This window comes from Pipistrellus kuhlii, unplaced genomic scaffold, assembly GCF_014108245.1.
Source record: "Pipistrellus kuhlii isolate mPipKuh1 unplaced genomic scaffold, mPipKuh1.p scaffold_m20_p_13, whole genome shotgun sequence".
In the NCBI taxonomy this organism is placed as follows: Eukaryota; Metazoa; Chordata; class Mammalia; order Chiroptera; family Vespertilionidae; genus Pipistrellus; species Pipistrellus kuhlii.
Window position 1 is genome coordinate 29379019 of NW_023425438.1, and position 21191 is coordinate 29400209.

General features: G+C 40.6%; 1 protein-coding gene across 6 annotated transcripts in view; it reads left to right on the forward strand.

Moving 5' to 3' along the window:
- Positions 1 to 1696: 1696 nt before the first annotated feature.
- PAPOLG (poly(A) polymerase gamma) overlaps positions 1697 to 21191 on the forward strand; it is a 43840-nt gene continuing 24345 nt past the window's right edge. For 5 of the 6 annotated variants that reach the window (XR_004987462.2, XM_036435412.2, XM_036435410.2 and 2 more), the window contains exons 1-7: positions 1697 to 1959; positions 7092 to 7253; positions 9205 to 9271; positions 13883 to 13964; positions 14190 to 14299; positions 16930 to 16983; positions 18947 to 19058. Coding sequence is in view for 5 of the 6 variants with exons in the window: in XM_036435412.2 (XP_036291305.1) it covers positions 1943 to 1959; positions 7092 to 7253; positions 9205 to 9271; positions 13883 to 13964; positions 14190 to 14299; positions 16930 to 16983; positions 18947 to 19058 (604 nt within the window). In the remaining variant the exon portion in view is untranslated. The remainder of the gene's footprint in view (positions 1960 to 7091; positions 7254 to 9204; positions 9272 to 13882; positions 13965 to 14189; positions 14300 to 16929; positions 16984 to 18946; positions 19059 to 21191) is intronic. The other variant, XM_045580768.1, reaches the window with a different exon arrangement.

Genomic DNA, 21191 nt, shown 5'->3' on the forward strand with positions numbered 1-21191 from the left:
ATTTTGAGAATCATACAGTAAAACATACTCTTCTCCTTTAATTCTCTTATTATTTTGATTTTACAATTAAGGAAAGAGCTTTATTTTTTTTTAATCTTTTTATTGATTTCAGGGAGAAAGGGAGAGGGAGAGAAATAAAAACATTAACGATGGGAAAGAATCATTGACTTGTTGTCTCCTGCACGCCCCTTACTGGGGATCAAGCCTGTAACCCCAGGCATGTGCCCTTGCCTGGAATCGAACCTGGGACTCTTCAGTCCACAGGCTGATACTCTATCCACTGAGCCAAACCGGCCAGGGCGGAAAGGGCTTTCTAAGGTTAATTTTCCTGAGGCCACATAACTGGTACTAGTAAAACAATAACTCAAATTTGAGTCTCCCTCACCCTGAAGTATGTGCTAGCTACACTCTCTGCTGCTTGGAGTAAGATTTGCCTTCTCCCTACCACCTGCATCCAATCTCGACTCCAAATCTCTAATTCAGGCAGCATGCCCTCCTCTAGGCACTACTGAGCACTCTCCCCGCCCCCCAAGTTTAGGCGGCCCTCTTTAGGCCTCCCTAAGTTCCCTGGCCCCGTCTGTATCACAGACCACGTGTAGTCCATTGGACTCTGGGCATCATTTTTCTTCTCTACTAGACCGCGAGCCCTTGAACGCAGCAATTAAGTATCGCCCCTGCCTGACACATTGTAGGTGCTTTAGTTCTGCAACAGAAGATTACTATTTATATTTGATTTCCTCACTGAACTCTGAACTTTACGAAGTTAAACAACACGTCTGATTTTATGCACCATGAAATCACTGGAGCCTAAACCGTGCTTGGCACAGGCTAGGCTTTCAATAAATATTTTTCAGTAAGTGAATAATTCTATAAGTAATCTCCTCTATTTACTGTGTCTCTGAGTCACACCCGTGGGGGGGGGGGGGGGAAAGAGGGGGAAGAATAGCAGCTGCTTGACATCCTTTTTCTTGTAATGATTTTTTAGTATTTTACATTATTTCCACGCTTCAGCATTTTAAAATTCGTCATCATTTTCCCGTGTTCATCCTCACACATCACACGGAACGTGATCTCTACTATTTGAAAGTGTAAGATTTTTCAGTCTGCCTTACCTGTATCCTCCTATTGCCAACTGCTAGCGCTTGCTCTCAACCTCCCTCATTAACTGTCCTGAACAATTAACCTGCAATTTACAAGCTTGCTTTTCCCCTGGGGTAACTGCAAAGTTACACGTTCCTGGATGGGACCCTCTCACGACAGAATCGCAGCAAGTGGATTGATGACGTCTGAGGACCATTCCTTAAAGATGTGGACTACTAGGAGGGTTAAAAACAGTATTTGCTAGGCAAGGTTCGGATCTTTAAAAAAAAAAAAAAAAAATAGATGCTCCAAGCTCTCATTAGAAAAACAAGAAAAATATGTTCCAAATTACTTTCCAGGCAGCTTGCCTGGATTAACAGTCCCGCCGACAAAGAGGAGGAAGAAGACCAAAGAAGGCTCTTTCCTACCGAGGGCTGCAGCCCGAGCCTGCGCCCCCCCTATGGGCGGGGCCAACGGAGCCGCCCCGCGCCCACCCGGGAGGAGGGGGCGTGGCCAGAGATGAGGGGGCGTGGCCAGAGCCAGTGGAGCCTCCGGCGACCCCAGAGAGGAGGGGGCGGGGCGTGGGGCGGACCAGGCGTCCAGGGGGCGGGGCCTCGCGGGCGAGGGGCAGGCTGGGAAGCGCCGCCATGTTGGCGTCGTCCGCGCTGTAGTATTGTCATAAATAGAGCCGGTTATGTAGTGTTTTCACTACTCGGTTGGCTGCCTCGGCCGTGGCGAGTGAGGGAGTGAGCGAGCGGGCGACCGGCGACCAGAGGAGAGCGGACAGGAGGAGGGGAAAGAGCCAGGACGGGACTCCGGAGCGAGGGAGGGACCCTCGCCGGTGAGGGGGACGCAGGAAGCGATGAAAGAAACGTCTGCGTAAGTAGCGGCAGGGGCGGGGGGCGGCCGTTGGGGGCGAGGCGGCGAGGGGTGGGCGGCCCGGAAACTCCCGTCCGCCCTGCCCGGAGTTCGCCCGGGGGCTCCGTCCCCGCCCGGGGCGGCCAGGGCACCTCCTGTCCACCGGCGGCTCCCTGGCTGCCCCGGCGCGCCCGCGGACTCCGGGGCTCCCTCCACGGGTCCCCTCTCCCTGGGCTGCCCCTCGGCGGGGAAGCGGTGGGAGAGGGGCGAGGGCGTCGGTGGAGGGAAATCGCTGGTCCCTCTCCCGCCCCAGCAGCATCTGGATCGGTCTCTGCTCCCCAGTCTGCATTGGCGCAAATGCCGTCCCCCTGCGTCCCCCTTCCGCCTTCCCGACCCGCCGCCTCCAGGTCTCCCTCCAGGTCCTTAGTGAGTGACCTACCCGGCTCGTTCCTCTCTCTTTTCGCCCTCCCCAACCCTGCCCACCTGCCCGCAGCACACCTCCCCTACCCACAGCACACCTTCCCCCAGCACACCTCCCCTACCCACAGCACACCTCCCCTACCCACAGCTCACCTACCCACAGCTCACCTCCCCTACCCACAGCATACCTCCCCCCAGCACACCTCCCCTACCCACAGCACACCTCCCCTACCCTGCCCACCTGCCCGCAGCACACCTCCCCTACCCACAGCTCACCTCCCCTACCCACAGCACACCTTCCCCCAGCACACCTCCCCTACCCACAGCACACCTACCCACAGCACACCTCCCCTACCCACAGCACACCTACCCCCAACACACCTCCCCTAACCACAGCTCACCTACCCACAGCTCACCTCCCCTACCCACAGCACACCTCCCCCCAGCACACCTCCCCTACCCACAGCTCACCTACCCACAGCACACCTCCCCTACCCACAGCTCACCTCCCCTACCCACAGCTCACCTCCCCTACCCACAGCTCACCTCCCCTACCCACAGCTCACCTCCCCTACCCTCAGCACACCTACCCACAGCTCACCTCCCCTACCCTCAGCACACCTACCCACAGCTCACCTCCCCTACCTACAGCTCACCTACCCCCAACACACCTCCCCTACCCACAGCTCACCTACCCCCAACACACCTCCCCTACCCACAGCACACCTCCCCTACCCTCAGCACACCTCCCCACAGCACACCTCCCCTACCCTCAGCACACCTCCCCCCAGCACACCTCCCCTACCCTCAGCACACCTCCCTTACCCTCAGCACACCTCCCCCCAGCACACCTCCCCTACCCACAGCTCACCTCCCCTACCCTCAGCACACCCACCCACAGCACACCTACCCTACCCACAGCTCACCTCCCCTACCCTCAGCACACCCACCCACAGCACACCTACCCACAGCACACCTCCCTTACCCTCAGCACACCTACCCTACCCACAGCACACCTCCCCTACCCTCGGCACACCTCCCCTACCCTCGACACACCTCCCCTACCCACAGCACACCTACTCTACCCTCAGCACACCTCCCCCCAGCACACCTACCCTACCCACAGCACACCTACCCTACCCCCAGCACACCCACCCTACCCTCAGCACACCTCCCCCCAGCACACCTACCCTACCCCCAGCACACCCACCCACAGCACACCCACCCACAGCACACCTACCCACAGCACACCTACCCTACCCACAGCACACCTACCCACAGCACACCTACCCCTACCCCTACCCACAGCTCACCTACCCTCCCCACAGCACACCTCCCCACAGCACACCTCCCTTACCCTCAGCACACCTACCGCTCTGCAACTCCTGCTCACACTCACTTGGATGAGTCAGGAACAGGTTCCGTGCTCAGCAGGAGATTTTGTGGTAGGTATTGAACAAGTGCCACATTACAAGTAAGTACCCAAGATCTAAAAAGATAGGAAGAATCAGAACTCCAAAACTTAAGATCTTTCCACCATTTTTACCCCGTGTTTTCTTGGGAAAGAATGGGGAAATGCAAAGAATAACGTAAGCATTGTTTGTGTAGACACCATCCATCTTTCCCAAAGCTGTTATTGTATGTGTGTGTGTCGGCATAGTTCGGTTTGAAAGAAATCATTCCCAATACATGTGAAGGGTCCTCCTACCTTCTGATTTGGTCCAGTTCGCCTCTCTCCCCTACAGTCCCGAATTGGGTGGGGAGGATTTTTGCCGCATGTTTTTAATGTTGTTACTACATGCTTATATGTGTATATCCATAAACTGGCATTGTTTTGAAGCTTTTATGTAACCAGCATGCCATTTCTCACTCTGCAGCTTGCTTCTTTAGGGCAGCATAGTATCTTTGAACTTTGTCCATGCTAATTTTAGGTCTAGTTCATTCATATTAACTAATGTATACCATTGTAGGGATATACCCTTATTTCATTATTTTCCTGTTAGTGACTATTTTAGATTGTTTCTAACTTGGGGGTGGGGGGAGGGTTTAATCTTTTAGAGAGAGGAAGGTGAGGGGAGACTTCAAATTGTTGTTTCACTTATTTATGCATTCATTGGTTACTTCTTGTACTTACCCTGACCAGAGAAATAACCTAAGCCAGGGACGTGTTTCTAGTTTTTAATGTTACAGTGTAGCAGTGAACATTCTTGTACCTGTCTTTTTGTATACTTGTACTGGAATTTCTCCAACATGTTTAGCTATAAGTGAAATTTATGGCTTGAAAGGAATGTGGGATTCTTTTGCCTTCTCATTAACCTCCCAACCCCCCCAGATGGGATAGGTTCAGAATCATAGATTTGGAATTTTATTGCCAGTAGGAACTTAGAAGGTGGGACACAAGATCTTAAGTGGTGTCAGGACTGAAGTAGTAATGGAAGGGAGAATGGAATGGTGGAAAGATCTTAAGTTTTGGAGTTCTGATTCTTCCTATCTTTTTAGATCTTGGGTACTTACTTGTAATGTGGCACTTGTTCAATACCTACCTCTCAGGGTTAAGATGCAGTTAATTGAATGATCATATATAATTAGCTTGTCCCATTCATTCAACATACACATACACACGCCCAAACAATAATAAATGTGTCTTTAGCTCTCTTAGAGGTAAAAAAGCTAAATCTTAAAAAAAAAAAAAAAAAAAAAAAAAAAAAAAAAAAAAAAAAAAAAAGTTGAAATAACTATGGAAATTTTATTTTTTCTGCAACAAAATACCCAGAAAGAAAGTCACTTCTATTGATGTTTCTCTTTGTTTGTTTGCATTATTTTAGAAAGTATATAGGCTATTTAACTTCCATTTGATTGTCTCTCCCTACCTAATGAATTTTTTAACCAAAGAGCATGTGATAAGTCAGTTTTGACCAGTTAAAATTCAAAAACAATTAAACAATCATGTATTTTTGTGTGTTAATGTTTACAAGGCTAATTTATTCACTTAAAAGACTGCTCTTTGAGCCCTAGCTGGTTTGGCTCAGTGGATAAAGCGCCGGCTTATGGACCAAAGCATTCTGGGTTCAGTCTCGTCAAGGGCACATACCTTGGTTGCAGGCTCCTCCCTGGCCCGGGCCCTGCTCCAGGCTCGTGCAAGAGGCAACCAATAGATGTGTTTCTCTCACATTGCTGTTTGTCTTTCCCTCTCTTTTTCCATACTCTCTAAAAATCAATGGAAAAATATCCTTGGGTGAGGATTAACAATACACACTCAAGACTGCTCTTTGAGATTACATCCTTTTTTTTTCTTTTAAATTCTTTATTGTTGAAAGTATTACATATGTCCCCTTTTCCTCTACGCATTGTCCTCTCCCAGCTTGTCCCCATCCCCCCGCCCTGGCCTTCAATTCCATCCCATTGCTGTGTCCATCATTATGCTTAAATGCATACAAGTTCTTATCCCCTCAACACTCCCCAGCCTTCCCCCTGAGGTGATTCTGTGTCTCTGGATCTATTTTTGTTCATCAGTTTATGTTGATCATTGTATTCCACAAATGCGTGATATCATGTGATACTTATCCTTCTCTGACTCGATTATTTTGCTTAGCATAATGCTCTCCAGGTCCATTCATGCTGTTGTAAATGGTAAGAGTTCTTTCCTTTTTACAACAGTGTAGTATTCCATTGTGTAGATGTACCACAGTTTTTTAATGCACTCATCTGCTGATGGGCACTTAGGCTGTTTCCAAATCTTAGCTATTAAAAATTGTACTGCTATGAACATATGGGTGCATATATTGTTTCTGATTGATGCTTCTGATTTCTTAGGATGAGATTACATTCTTAATGTAGGTGTAATGGTCCTTAGTGAAAGGATACCTAAGATAGGTGATAGGATTAGTTGGTTATTTTGTATGTTTGTTTTTACTTTTCCTTTTTATTATAGTTACAAATTTTACTAACCCATGTTGGTCCCAAGTTTTGTTTTGAAATTATTAGTCTGTGTAAATCCAAAATCTCAGAAATTCTATTGTGCTATATTCAAGACTGTAATTTCCTGATGTCTAGGATCTTTTCAAGAGGAGCTTATATTCTATAACTGGTTGCCATTTAGTGTAAAGAATTTTATAATTATTCAGTATGATAATGGTCTGGGTACCAGTCTACATGAAGGTGCTCACAAAATGTTAGGACTATTAAACTCTGATTCAAGCAATAGATCTTAAGTTGGGTATCTCAGAGACAAATCTATTTGTGATTTCTTTTTATAAGTAAGAATATTTCACAAGGACCTTCTAATGGAATGTTTTTATTTCTTTCCTGAGGGAGGGAAAAACATAGTTTTTACTTATTTTCTTTCAAGTGGCTGACTGCTTCAGAGATTGACTCTAGATGGCACTTGACTTAGGTCTGTAGGGTGTATTAGAGGTAGCCGTAGCCCAACTCCTATCCAGGTTCTTTGAATTTGAGCTGAGTGGTGTTGGCACAGTTGTCCTGATGGCCAACACATGCTGCTTTTGACTTGAAAAGACATGCAGCCATGAAAGCTGAAGATGGTATGAATAGCCTTTCATCAATATAAACACAAAACACCCTTTTTTCCTTTAAAAAAAAATGTCTTCACCGGCAGTTACTGCTAATAAGTAAACTTTTAAGGTAGCTAAGTTAACAAATGAATTGAGATATTCAATATATCGGTATAATATGATGCTCTAAATTTCTTCTGCTATTTAATTTTTCTTGAACAGAAACACCGTGCTGGACAGCCAGCGTAAACAAAAGCATTATGGAATCACTTCTCCAATTAGCTTGGCATGTCCTAAAGAAATTGATCACATTTACACACAGAAATTAATTGATGCCATGAAACCATTTGGAGTTTTTGAAGATGAGGAAGAATTGAACCACAGGTATGTCACATAAAAATATTTTATAGTATGTTATTTAATCATTAATTCTATAAACACATATACCAGGTACCTATTATGTCCCTGCCTAAACATTTTTTTTAAAGGGACAAATGAAGAAAAATCTTGGCGTTCCTGGAATTTATATTTTAGGTGATTGTTAGGGAAGGAGACTAACATAGCCAAATAAGAAAAATAAATACTTGTTACATGTGATGAATATTGGAAAGAGTAGTGATGCTGAGAAAAATAAAGCTGGGAATGGAGGTTGTCAGTGAAGGATTCATTGTCATTTCACGAAAAATTTGAAAATGAAGGAACTATGTGAATAGTTGAGGGGAGAGCATTCTAGGCAGAAGGCTTGAGGTTAGAGTGCACCTGCTTTAAGGACTGTATAGCAAGGTGGCCTGGTGTCTAAAGCAGAGTAAGTAGGGAACGTGGGTTTAAGGAAAGTGAGGTAGAAAGGAGTTCAGAGGGGGAAGATCACTTAGTACATTGTAAGCCATTATAAGTTTTGATTTTGCCCTAGCTGGTGTTCTCAGTGGTTAGAGCATCAGGCCCCACACCAAAAGGTACTGGTTTGATTCCCAATCAATGGCATGGACCTAGGTTCAGGTTCCATCCCTGGATTACATGTGGTAAGCAACCAATCAGTGTGTCTCACATCCATGTTTCTCCCCTTCCCCTCCCCTATCTCCTTCCCCCTCTCCCACTCCCTCATGTAAGGATTAACAAAAAACAAAAGTTTTGACTTTTACTTTGCGTGAAATGGGAAGCTATTAGGGTTTTGACCAGAAGATTGACATGATTTACTCATATTTAATACAGTCACTCTGGCTGCTATATTGAGAATAATAGTCTGAAGAGAGATCGAGTCTTAACTGGAGAAATTAGTTGGAAGGCTAATATAATCAGGGAAGAAATGGTGGTGACTAGCAATGGTGATGATAAGTAGTAGAATTTTGGATATGATTTAAAGGTAAAGTCTGATGACTGGAATGTGAGAGAGAGAAAGAGGAGAGAGGATCAAAAATGATGCCAAGGTTTTTGGTCTTGGCACCTTGTGAAGGATGGAATTTCATTACGTGGGGATGGCTGAGGGAGAAGCAAGTTTAGGCAGACCCAGGAATCCAGGTTTTCATGTTATCATTAAGATGCTTAAACTCTACTTCTTTCTTTCTTTTTTTTTTTTTTTTTTTTTTTTGATCCTCACCTGAGAATATTTTTTTCATTGATTTTTAGAGAGAGGGAAAGAGAAACACATTGATTGGTTGCCTCCTGCGTGTGCCCCGACCAGGCCTGATGAGAGAAACATCGACCAGCTGCCTCCTGCACACTCCCCACCAGGTATGCGCCTGCAACCAAGGTGCATTTCCTTGATGGGAATCGAACCTGGGACCCTTCAGTCTATAGGCTGGCACTTTATCCACTGAGCCAAACCAGCTAGGCTCTTCTTTCTTTTAATATGGATTTGGATATGCCATTGGTTGCAAATTTGTTTTAATATCAATTTGCATTTATTAAGAATATTCATAAAAAGCAGCCAATAATTACCCATTTTAATTATCCAAAAACCTATAACTTTCAATGAGAGAATGCTAATCTCTATTATTATCACATTGAATTGATTTTTATTCCAATGTAGGGCCAAAATATTTGATAACTCATTGGCCTTTGCAGTCTTCTTAAAGGTAATTTGACCTTATTAGGCTTCTTGAATTTTGAAAATAACTCAAAGATGGAAACACTACTGTCATATATATTATCTCTTTGGAACTCTTTGGGACCTAAGAATGCCAAAGAGAGGTGATAGCATTAGTGTGTGTATAATATGCCTTTACCCTAACACTAACACAAAGGTACTGCCTATATACTTAGTTGCTTTTAAAATATTGTTTGCTTATTCATTTGTTTTTTAATAAAAAGCATGCTATTTTTTATTTTTTTATTATAGGCTGGTTGTTCTTGGTAAATTGAACAATTTAGTAAAAGAATGGATTTCCGATGTTAGTGAGAGTAAGGTAAGACTTTTAAAACTGCATTGAATTCATAGTGTCATTACATCCTCTTCTTTAGTCCTGGTAATAAGATTTAGAAGTTGAGAATAATCTGAAATACATTAAAACTGGCTCTTTGATATACTTGGTAATGAATTGGTCTGGACAATTGAATCTAAAAAAAAAAAAAAAATGAGGGTTTACCTCAGAGGTAGCCAATTAGCTAAAACTCTACATAAATATCTTGCATGACTCACAGTAGTGGGCCACAATTTAAATATTAAGATACTTTGCCTGCGGACTGAAGGGTCCCAGGTTTGATTCCAGTCAAGGGCATGTACCTTGGTTGCAGGCGCATCCCTGGTGGGGAGTGTGCAGGAGGCAGCTGGTCGATGTTTCTCTCTCATCGATGTTACTATCTCTCTCTGTTCCTCTCTGTAAAAAATCAATAAAATATATTTAAAGAAAAAATAAAAGAATAAATATTAAGATGCTTTATTTAAAAAGCCAGATTTGGGACTTCTTCTGAAATATCAGCTCTGGCAATACTGGGCCTGCCTTTGTGGAAGGCAGGAAGAGGCTTGAATGGAATTGGGCTTTTGCTCTGCAGGAATGTCTCACAGCTTCCCCACTCCCTGCCCTCTCTGAAGCAGCGCCTGTCATTTATCAGTCAGTTTTTTTGTGTCTTAAGGATATTTTCCTCATTTGCATACCTACGTGACCCCTGAGACATAGAAATTTGCAAATCCTAATTTATAATTATACAACTTTTTCTCCTGTGGTAGTTTAACTATTTTTCTTCTAAAATTAATTATATATTTGCTTTTGTATTTTTAATATAACTGTATTTTCATTTGAGAATCATCATTATGAATATTATATTACTGACTGTACTAAAATGAGGTAGGGATGTTCCAACTGGTGATACTATTTGTCCTTTGATTAAGTGGCCCAAACTGTTGTATATTAAGGTTTTTGTTTGTTTTTTATAGTTTTTCCATCTTGCCCTTAACAGCAGTCAGCTGAAAGTTAATGTCTGAAAGCAGTCAATTTGTGTCTACAAACTCACTTTCTACTCTGCATGGGTTTAGAAATTACATAAACATCTGTTAGACTTCTTTTCTTTACAACTTTTATTATTTCTTTCTGTACCTATGATACATATTTAAAATTGAGTTCTTTTAAACAAAATTATAAATAAGATTATGAGGGACTCTATTAAGTTTGTAGTCATTGGCTTTAGATAAATGATCTTTATTCTGTTTACTTTTGCTGCTAAATGGCTACTGGCTCATTTCTGAGCTCTCAGTAGGGTTATCAATAGTTGAAATTTTCAGATAAGTTGTATTTTGAGCAAGTTAAATGCTAGTCATAATGAATAATAAAAAGAATTCATATTTATATCTCTGCTACTAGTTGATCAACTTCTTAAGAAAAAGGCCTGTCTTGTTCACCTGCACAACACCAGGACAGGGCTCAGACATTAAATAAATGTTAGGGAAGCCCTAACGGGTTTGGCTCAATGGATCGGTCCCAGGTTCAATTCCAGTCAAGGACAGGTACCTTGGTTGCAGATACATCCCCAGTGGGAAGTTTGCAGGAGGCAGCTGATCAATGATTCTCTCCCATCAATGTTTCTAGCTCTCTATCCCTCTTCCTTCCTCTCTTTTAAAAGAATAAGTAAAATATATATTTAAAAATATGTTAAGGAAACCTGTTGTCCCTCTCTAATCAGTCCATAATTTCAATGGGTGTGCAAACCAAATACCCAACTTGCTAGAAATATTTTAAAATCAGAGTAACCAGCTTCAGAACTTTTTGTGTATGGTCTTTATGTCAGCTATTGTGATTGTGCAAAGGTCTTTGTTTCCATCCCCATTCAAGGGTACATTTATTAGCAAAAAGAGTTAGATTAATTTGTTGAGAGATGACCTAGTTTTTTTACTGCATGGTATCTTTGCACTTAAAAGAAAAATCTAGTACAATTTGAGATTTTCTAGGTCAAAATTTTTTTAATTAATAAAATTGCTTTTTATTTCATTTTAATCAGTTTGGTCTTTAATCTATAAAAACCCTGTAGCTGGTTTTCATTCAAAATCTAGGCATAAAACCATTGTTAAAATTTTGAGACTTTGCCACAACTTGACTTTTTTCAAAAGCAAAGTAAATAAAGTATCTAGTTATTTAAGAATTTAAATTGATTTTAACATCTTCTATCGCATGGATAAAGTGGTCATTTTATGTATCAATTATAATTTTTTCATTTATGCATGTTTTAGTTTGGAAAATATCTGAAGGATTTGAGTTAGATCAAGATTATTTGAGCCGAAACCCGTTTGGCTCAGTGGATAAAGCGTCGGCCTGCGGACTGAAAGGTCCCAGGTTCGATTCTGGTCAAGGGCATGTACCTTGTTTGCGGGCACATCACCAGTAGAGGGTGTGCAGGAGGCAGCTGATCGATGTTTTTCTCTTATTGATGTCTCTAACTCTATCCCTCAGTCTCCCTCGCTGTAAAAAATCAATAAAATATATATTTTTAAAAAGATTATTTGAATATTCTCTACACAATTGGGATATTTAAACAGTCTGTAACTCCAAAACAAATTATTTTAGTTAGTAGGTTTGTGGCAAAAATATTTTACTCAGATATTTGGTGTGTTACTTTCTCATGTCATATAAGAATCGTGTTTTTCAAAGTAGGAAGGTGTTAGGAAGAGGGTAAAATAAAAGGTCCTTGCTTCTCTATACTTTGATTTACATTAGTCATCAATAAATTTACTAACTCCATTCTAGCTGTAAAATTATCCTATCTAATAGGAGTAATATGCAAATTGACCATTACTCCAACACACAAGATGGCCACCCTAATGTGGTCAAAGATGGCTGCCTCCATGTGGACACAAGATGGCTGGCAGGGAAGGGCAGTTGTGGGCGATCAGGCCAGCAAGGGTGGGTTATTGGGAGGGGCCAGACCTGCAAGGAAGGGCAGTTGGGAGAGAACAGGCCTGCAGGGAATGGCAGTTCGGGGGGGACCAGGCCTGCAGGGGAGGGCAACTTTGGGGGCAACCAGGCCTGCAGGGGAGGGCAATTGGGGGCAACCAGGCCTGCAGGTGAGGGCAGTTGGTGTCTATCAGGCTGGCAGGGGATGGTTAGGGGGCGATTAGGATGGCAGGCAGAAGCAATTAAGGGCAATCAGGCAGGCAGGCAGGCAAGCAGGCAAGCAGTTGGGAGCCAGCAGTCCTGGATTATGAGAGGGATCTCAGATTAGAGAGGGTGCAGGCTGGGCTAAGAGACATACACACACACACACACCATGCACGAATTTTGTGCACTGGACCTTGAAACATTATTTATTAAGCAGAGGAAGTAACAACAATATCCTGTTATACAGATATTTTTATTCAAGTTAATCAGCAGATACTATTCTTTGGAATTTGCACTGGGCATTGTGGGGAAATAAGAGTTGTTGGAGGCACCATTCTCACCTTCTAAGGGATTTAAATATAGTTGAAGAAGTGGAACTTACGGACAGAAAAAGGAAGATCACTAAATATAGTATAAAAGGGGTTAAAGATAATAGAGGAGCAGTGGCGGGGGAGGGGAAAATAATTAAGAAAGGCTTCATGAAAGAGGTGGAACTTGAAGTGAACTTTGAAAAATAAATGGTATTGAGATGGGCAAACATTCAAGGCAGGGAAAATGGCAAATGCAATGGAGAGACTGGATGGTGTGACATGTTGGCAGTTGGATCTTCAGAAGGGAAGGTCAGGAAATGAGGCAAGAAAGATTCATATGAGCATATTGTGAACTTCCTTAGGATCCAAGGATCCTTACCTCAGTGGTCAGGGAAGAGTGTATTGGGTAGAAGAGTTATAATAGAGTAATTTAAGAATATCAATCAGTGAATTTTGTACACAGTGGAATAAGAGAAAATAAGGACTAAGGGCAAGAGGTAGCTTTATGATACTCTTAAATATCCTAGAATTAAGGAGGTGGTATATACTAAATTGTGAGCCAAAAAGATGAAAAATGAGTATAAGTATGGGCAGAAAGGTTGCTGAGCTAGGATCAAGATATTAAGCTTATCTGTCATTAAAAAAAAAAAAAAAAGGGCAAATGGGATTAGTCAAGAGTATTATATAATAAAAGGCCAATATGCAAATTGTCCCTGTGGGAGTTCGACTGCTCACTATTACATGCACTGAACACGAGGGGGCGACTTGGAAGGGAGGCCCAGATCAGCCCTGATAGCCGGCCAGGCCTAGGGACCCTGCCCATGCAAGAATTCCATGCACCAGGCCTCTAGTGATAATATAGAGAGCTGAAAGTACGAATTAGTTGGGTAAAATTTCTTGTGACTATTGAGAGGAAGGAGCCAAAGATATGCAATTGGAGAGGACAAGTAGGGTCATGTGATAAAAAGTATTTTTCTTATATAGAGATGTGTACATGTGTAGTGGGCATGGATTTTTGTCTTCCCTCCTTATTCAAGTTGGAACCAAAAGAGGTCTGAAATATTTGTACACATCTCAGCTTATTTAAGGTGACAAATACAGTATGTATCTGTAGCAGTTAGGTGACTTTTATGCTAAATAATTTGAATAATTGAATGCTTTTTGTTTAATTTTATTTTAGAATCTACCACCTTCTGTTGTGGCTGCTGTTGGTGGTAAAATTTTCACTTTTGGCTCCTATAGGCTTGGAGTACATACCAAAGGTAACGGGCTTTTCTGTGTTTTACTAATAAAAATGTTCACTAACAAACTTTTATTTATTCATAATTTTAAAATACAGAAGAAAAATTCCCATTATCTCACTACTCAGAACTAATTATTATTAGCATTTTCTATCATTACATATTTTCTTTTACCTGTTTGTGTGTACTTAACAAAAATATGATACATAATATGCACTAATTCATAAGAAATATTTTGATTTGTAGGAGCTGACATTGATGCACTTTGTGTAGCTCCAAGACATGTGGAGAGATCTGATTTTTTTCAGTCTTTTTTTGAAAAATTGAAGCACCAAGACGGCATTAGAAATTTAAGAGTAAGTGTCCTCTGGTATTTAGTATCTTGAACTTGTTAATAAAATTCTAAAAGCAGCTAGGGCTTACGATTGTTGAAATATTTCTTAAAAAGTTACTCTATCTTGTTAAAATAATGGATAATGATTAATAACATGGGCTTTATCATTTTACACATCTGGATTTGAATCTAGAAATCTACCAAATATTAGCTCTTAGATTTTGGTCACTACCCATTCTTTCTGAGCCTTTGTTTTCCTCTCTTGTAAAATGGAGATGGTGTAAAATAACATTTTTATAAAGTTTTTTGAGGACCCATGAAATAATTTACATACATAAAGTTTAATTAGTAGTAACCCTTCATATGTATAGTCAAGACCCGGTGCACGGATTCGTGCACTTGTGGGGGCGTGGCCTGCAGTGATCAGCCTGCTGTGGGAGCGCCATTCATCCTGGTCAGCTGAGCGGTGCTCCCACAGTGGGAGTGCACTGACCACCAGGGGGAAGCTCCTGCGTTGAGAATGTGCCCCTGGTGGTGAGTACACACCATAGCAACTGGTCGACAGATTGTTCTGGTAGTTCCACTATTTAGTTGCTGGGCTTTTATATATAGCCATTCATTCAGCAAATTAGTTTCAACACTAATGATCCATCAGACATTAGCCTTAGTCCCACAAATACAAGTGAACAAGACATAGTTTATGGGAAGAAGGGGTTGGGGGGACTAACCGAGTGAATAGTTCTAATACTATCTGAGATGTTAGGATAAGGTGAAGTTCAAAGGCTCTGCATTATTTGGGTGTGTGGGAATGAAGAAGATAAAAAATTTATATTAGGATTAAAGAAGACCCAGACTTTTCTACTAAATCCAAACTATATTGACTGTATTATTTTTGATAGATTAATCATAAATTCTGATTGTATTTTAATTTCTAACACAAGTGCTCTTTGTAAATAATCAGTTTTCAATTTGATCAACAATCATAAGTACTCAGATGATAGTAATTCTGCCTGCCAGTCTATGATGAATATTTTTAGGAGATTAAGATAGATAAAACTGTCATTTTGTGCATCTTAAATAACACAGTCACAAAGTAGAAGTATTTACCTAGAATGTGAGGCCAAGAACATTTTCACTTTTTCTGTTGAGTTTAATGCAAATTGGGAACAAAGGAATTCACATTATTGGTAATTAGGAATGATGTAGAAAGGATTACAGTTTATAGAGAGAGAGCAAAGGCATTCATAGGAAAGATGTAGAAAGGATGATGCCATATATGTATGTATGTATGTATATGTATGTGTATGTGTATATCTATATGTATACACACACACAGACAGTCCTTGGGTTATGTAGGACTCGATATATGTCATTTCATGGTTTCGTCATCTCCCATACTATTGAATAAAAGAGTAATATGCAAATTAACCATCACTCCACTACACCCACAAGCCACACCCACCAGCCAATCAGGAGCGAGTAGGCAAATTAACCCAACCAAGATGGCTATGGCCATGGAGAGAGCAGGAGGGAGTCTTGGGTTTCCCCGGCAATGGAGGAAGCTAAGCTTTCTGCACACCCCGGCCAGCCCAGGCCTCTGCTTAAGACTACAAAGTTTCAATTATAGAAAATATAGATAAATCCTAACAGAAATGGCTGCCAGCACAGAGCCAGCTGGAGGCTTGGCTCTGCTCCAGGCTACAAAGTTTCAATTGTAGAAGATAAATAAGTTTCAGATACCAGGACCTCCTCTTGGGTCGCTGGGGTGTGTGGCTGGCCTGAAAACCACTACTGGCCCCTCGCCCAGGCCACCCCATGCTCCAAGGGAACCCCCACCCTGATCTGGGACACCCTTCAGGGTAAACCAGCTGGCCCCCATCCATGCACCAGGCCTCTATCCTATCTAATAAAAGAGTAATATGCAGATTGACCATCACTCCAACAAACTAGATGGCTGCCCTCATGTGGTAAAAGATCCTGCCACCATGTGGATACAAGATGGCCAGCAGGGGAGGGTTGTTGGGAGGGACCAGGCCTGCAAGGGAGGGCAGTTAGGGTTGACCAGGCTGGCAGAGGAGGGAAGTTGGGGCAAACAAGCTGGGAGGGGGGCAATTAGACATCAATCAGGCTGGCAGGGAGTGGTTAGGGGAGTGATCAGGCTGGCAGGCAGAAGCAGTTAGGGGCAATCAGGAAGGTAGGCAGGCGAGTGGTTGGGAGCCAGCAGTCCTGGTTTGTGAGAAGGATGTCTAACTGCACATTTAGGCCTGTCCCACCGGACATCTCTCAAGGGGTCCCAGATTGGAGAGGGTGCAGGCTGTGCACGAATTTTGTGCACTGGGCCTCTATTTATAAAAAAAAAAGTTTGTCATTTCAACGTATGTATATATGTGCTTTTTGTTTTTTATTATTTATTTACCTCAAGTAAAGGTCAGGAATTGTTACCTTTTAAATTTTTTTTACTGTTTCACTTCATGACTGCTATGTATGTGCTCCATGTGAGTGACATAGGTACTTACGTAGGTGGGTTCCGAGTTATAGCAAAGCGCCATAGGAACAGATCTCCGTCGTAACCCGAGGACCTACTGTGTGTGTTTGTGTGTGTGTGTGTGTGTGTGTGTGTGTGTGTGTGTGTAAATTTTTCTTCTTTTGTAGGCTGTAGAAGATGCCTTTGTTCCTGTTATAAAATTTGAATTTGATGGAATTGAGGTAAGTCTTTTTAATATTTTTCTGACTTTACAGTTGAACTATTTAATCCATTAGGGCTCTTTGAGTTTTCTTCTTTTTTTTTTAAATAAGACTTAAAAATCTATTTTAACTAATCAAATAGTCTTTAAATAGACCCTCACATCTCTCTCTTCTATCTGTTGATGGAAAATGAACCAACTTTCATCCCTACCCTAGTCTCATTTCCATAATCTCCTAACATAATAATATTATGTTAATTGTTTTGCAATTTGTTTGCTTGGGCCTTATTCTTTTTTTTTCTTTTTTTTAATATATTGATTTTTTTTACAGAAAGAAAGAGAGGGATAGAGAGTTAGAAACATCGATGAGAGAGAATCATTGATCAGCTGCCCCCTGCACACCCCCTACTGGGGATGTGCCCGCAACCAAGGTACATGCCCTTTACCGGAATCGAACCTGGGACCCTTCAGTCTGTAGGCCGATGCTCTATCCACTGAGCCAAACCGGTTTCAGCACTTGGGCCTTATTTTTAAGACTAATTCAAACCCCCCTGTCATAGTTGTCTAAATCTCCTTTAATTTCTCAAGTATTCTGTCATCATTATGAAAAAATATCTCAGAATCTTCTCACCTGTTCTAATTCACACTGATTATTCTCCATGGCTGATCCACCTGACATCCTAACACCTTTTTTTTTCTTTTCTTTTCTTTTTTTACTATCATCCTGGGATTTCCTCTTGCCTCTCTCTAAAGTTTTCTTTCTTAACTCTCATTTTAGTGCCACTCACCCACTAGCTTCCTGAGAAAGCACACATTTTTTAGATCTTGCATATTTAAAATGTGTACTTTTCTCACACCAAAATGGTAGTTTGGCTAAGTAATAGTTCTAACAATTTTGAAGGCCTTGCTTCATTGTCTTCTAGCTTCCATGCTATGTTGAAAAGTGTGATGCCATTTTAATTCCTCATCCTTTGTATGTAATCTATTTTGTCTCTTTGGACACTTACATGATTTTTTCCTTCTAGTCTTCACAGTTGTAAAATTCATGGTGATATAGTTTAGTATATGTCTTTTCAATCAGATATGCTAGGTATTCAGTAGTCCTCTTTCAACTTAGAAACTCCTGCCCTTCAGTTCTTAGAAATTGTATTGACTTCCACTGGATTTCCTGCCTTTGTTTCTTCTCTCCTTTCTGGAGCTCCTAAATATTTGTGTGCTGGACCTCTAGGATTGCCGCCCCTCCTTTTTTTCTCCAAAATTTTTCCTTCCACTTATTGGCCACATCTTCATATTTTTGTTCTACTATTTGTGGTTTTCTCTTCCAAACTTTCTATTGTTTTCCATTTCTGCTGTCACATATTTAATTTCTAAGAGTTTTTTTATTCTCTTAAATATTCCTCTTTATTATGTATGTATTTATAGTCTTTTGTCCTTATTTCCTGGTTATAGATATTTTTAATCTTTGCTATTTGAGATCTGCTGAGTCTGTTACCACTTACCCACTTACCCTTTATAGTCAATCTCTTTCCAGCTTTCATAATTTTTGTTATTGTCTCATATTTTCCTTTGTCCTATTGCATTATGTATTTAAAACTAAATAAAAACAAAACAAAATTGTGCTCGTATTTTAGACAGGTTTCAAGAGGAAGTGAATATAAATGTGTGTTGGATTTGTCACCTTTATCTAGAAATTCACTTGTAAGGTCTTAAGTTGATGTGTTTTTTGTTTGTTTGTTTGTTTGTTTTTAGTGCTTGGCATATATGTTAAAATTAAAATGCTTTCCCTTAATTTGAAGATTCAGTTGCCCTCACAAAAGTTTTCAGTGATTTTTGCATTTGAGATTGCCTACATAGGCCTTTTGAAGTTTTAGAGAACTTCTAAAACTAATAATTACAACATTTTACCTTTTTAAGGTGGGGAAAGGGGAGAATGGACTAGAAGGAGAGAAAATAATATTTTTCTCTTTTTTTGCATCTTTCCAAAGATTGACCTAGTTTTTGCAAGACTGGCAATACAAACCATATCAGATAATTTAGATCTAAGAGATGACTCTCGACTGAGAAGCCTTGATATAAGGTGTATTCGCAGCTTAAATGGTAAGCTTCTAAAAAGAAATCTCAGCCATCTGCCTGAAAACAAAAATCTTTTTGCAGAACTAGTAATGGACTTTTAAATCATTTTTAAAATGATGTAATTTTCTCTGTACACATTTCTCTGACCACATTTAAACATCTTTAAAAGAAACTTGTTTGAATGTTGTTGATGTTTGTAATAGTGGTTCTCAAAAGTATTGGTCTCAGGACCGGTTTGCACTTTAAAAATTTATTGAAGACCCCAAAGATCTTTTGTTTATGTGGGTTATATCTAATACTGACCATCTAATATGGTCAATATTTACCATATCAGAAATAAAAATCGAGAAAGTTTTAAAGTGTGTGTTCATTTTAAAATAACAGTAAAAATTTTTGTGTGAACAATGGCTTTGGTTTGCATTTTTGCACATCTTTTTAATAGAATATAGCTAGATTTTCATATCTCCTTTATAGTCAATCTCTTATAATATTTTGTTTTGATTGAAGCATGGGAAGAGATATATAATTGGAATAGGGAAGATAATTGTCGATATTCTTTGATATTACACTAGAACTTGACCGGTGACAGTTTTTGTTTTTTTTTCTTTTCCACAGTTTTATTGAGGTCTAATTACATACAAAAAAATTCATTCTTTTTAGGTATACAATTTAGTAGTTTTTAGTATATTTAGAGTTGTGCACTACAATTGAATTTTGGAACATTTTCATCATCCTCTAAAGATCCCTCATACCTATTTATAATCATTCCCTTTTCCAAATCCTCAATCCCAGGCAACCCCTAATATATTTTTTCTTTTTATGGATTTGCCTTACCTGGACATTTCATATAAATGGGAACGTTACGGGTTTTTTTGTTTGTTTGTTTGTTTTAAATATATTTTATTGTTTTTTTACAGAGAGTGATAGAGAGTTAGAAACATCGATGAGAGAGAATCATCGATCAGCTGCCTCTTGCACACCCCCTACTGGGGGGTGTCCGCAACCAACGTACATGCCCTTCACTGGAATCGAACCTTTCAGTCTGCAGGCCAACACTCTATCCATTGAGCCAAACCGGTTTTGGTGAACATTAATTTTATGTGTTTGGCTTCTTTTATTTACAATGTTTGTGAAATACATCTGTGTTTGTAGTATATATTAGTAGTTTTCTCCTTTTATTGCTGAGTAAAAGTTATCTTTTTCAAAAGGTTAGTTAGAATATCTAATCTAAAATCATATCAGTTAATTTTTTGAACTGTTACATTAAAAATGCATTGGTCTGCCAAAACCGGTTTGACTCAATGGATGGAGCGTTGGCCTGCTGACTAAAGGGTCCTAGGTTCGATTCCGGTCAAGCGCATGTGCCTTGGTTGTGGGCACATCCCCAGTGGAAGGTGTGCAGGAGGCAGCTGATAGATGATTCTCTCTCATCGATGTTTCTAACTCTCTATCTCTTTCTCTTCCTCTCTGTGAAAAATCAATAAAATATATATTTAAAAAAATGCATTGGTCTGTCTTGTTTTTTAATTGGATTTTACCCATGCTTGATTTTGTACGATGATGCCTTGATCATTTGGAAAATTCTGGTTCACAAAGTTATTTGGCTCTTGTAAATGTTAACTCACATTTTGTTATAAAATCAAAATTACATTTATTAATATATCGAATATCATCAGACAAGTCTAAGTATTAAAATGCTGTCAAGTTTACAGTAACAGATATTAGTTATCCATAATTCTAATTTTTTACTTGGAAGCTCAAATGTTATTATTGGCAACAAATATTGTCATTTGTTTTCCTTGATATAAGGCTCACTTTGTTTTGTTTTTAGAAAATATCTGCTAAATACTCAAGCATGAATAGCCATAGTTGTCTGTCAATCATTATTTCAAATAAAGTTGGTATTCCTTTTTAAAAAAAAACATACACACACACAAAAAACGGGTAGCTCAGCTTGCTTCAAACATGTTCAAATATCCGTACAGATTCCATAGCTCTCTTCTAACTGCAAATGTCTGTCTAATGCTTAGTACAGTGTTGCTACAGCTTTAATTTACTGCTAACGTACCAGCAGTTTTACCCACCACTTCTTTCAATGCACATGTTAACACAGTGAAACAGGCAAAGAAAGCCTTAGTGCAGTTATAAAATAGGTTT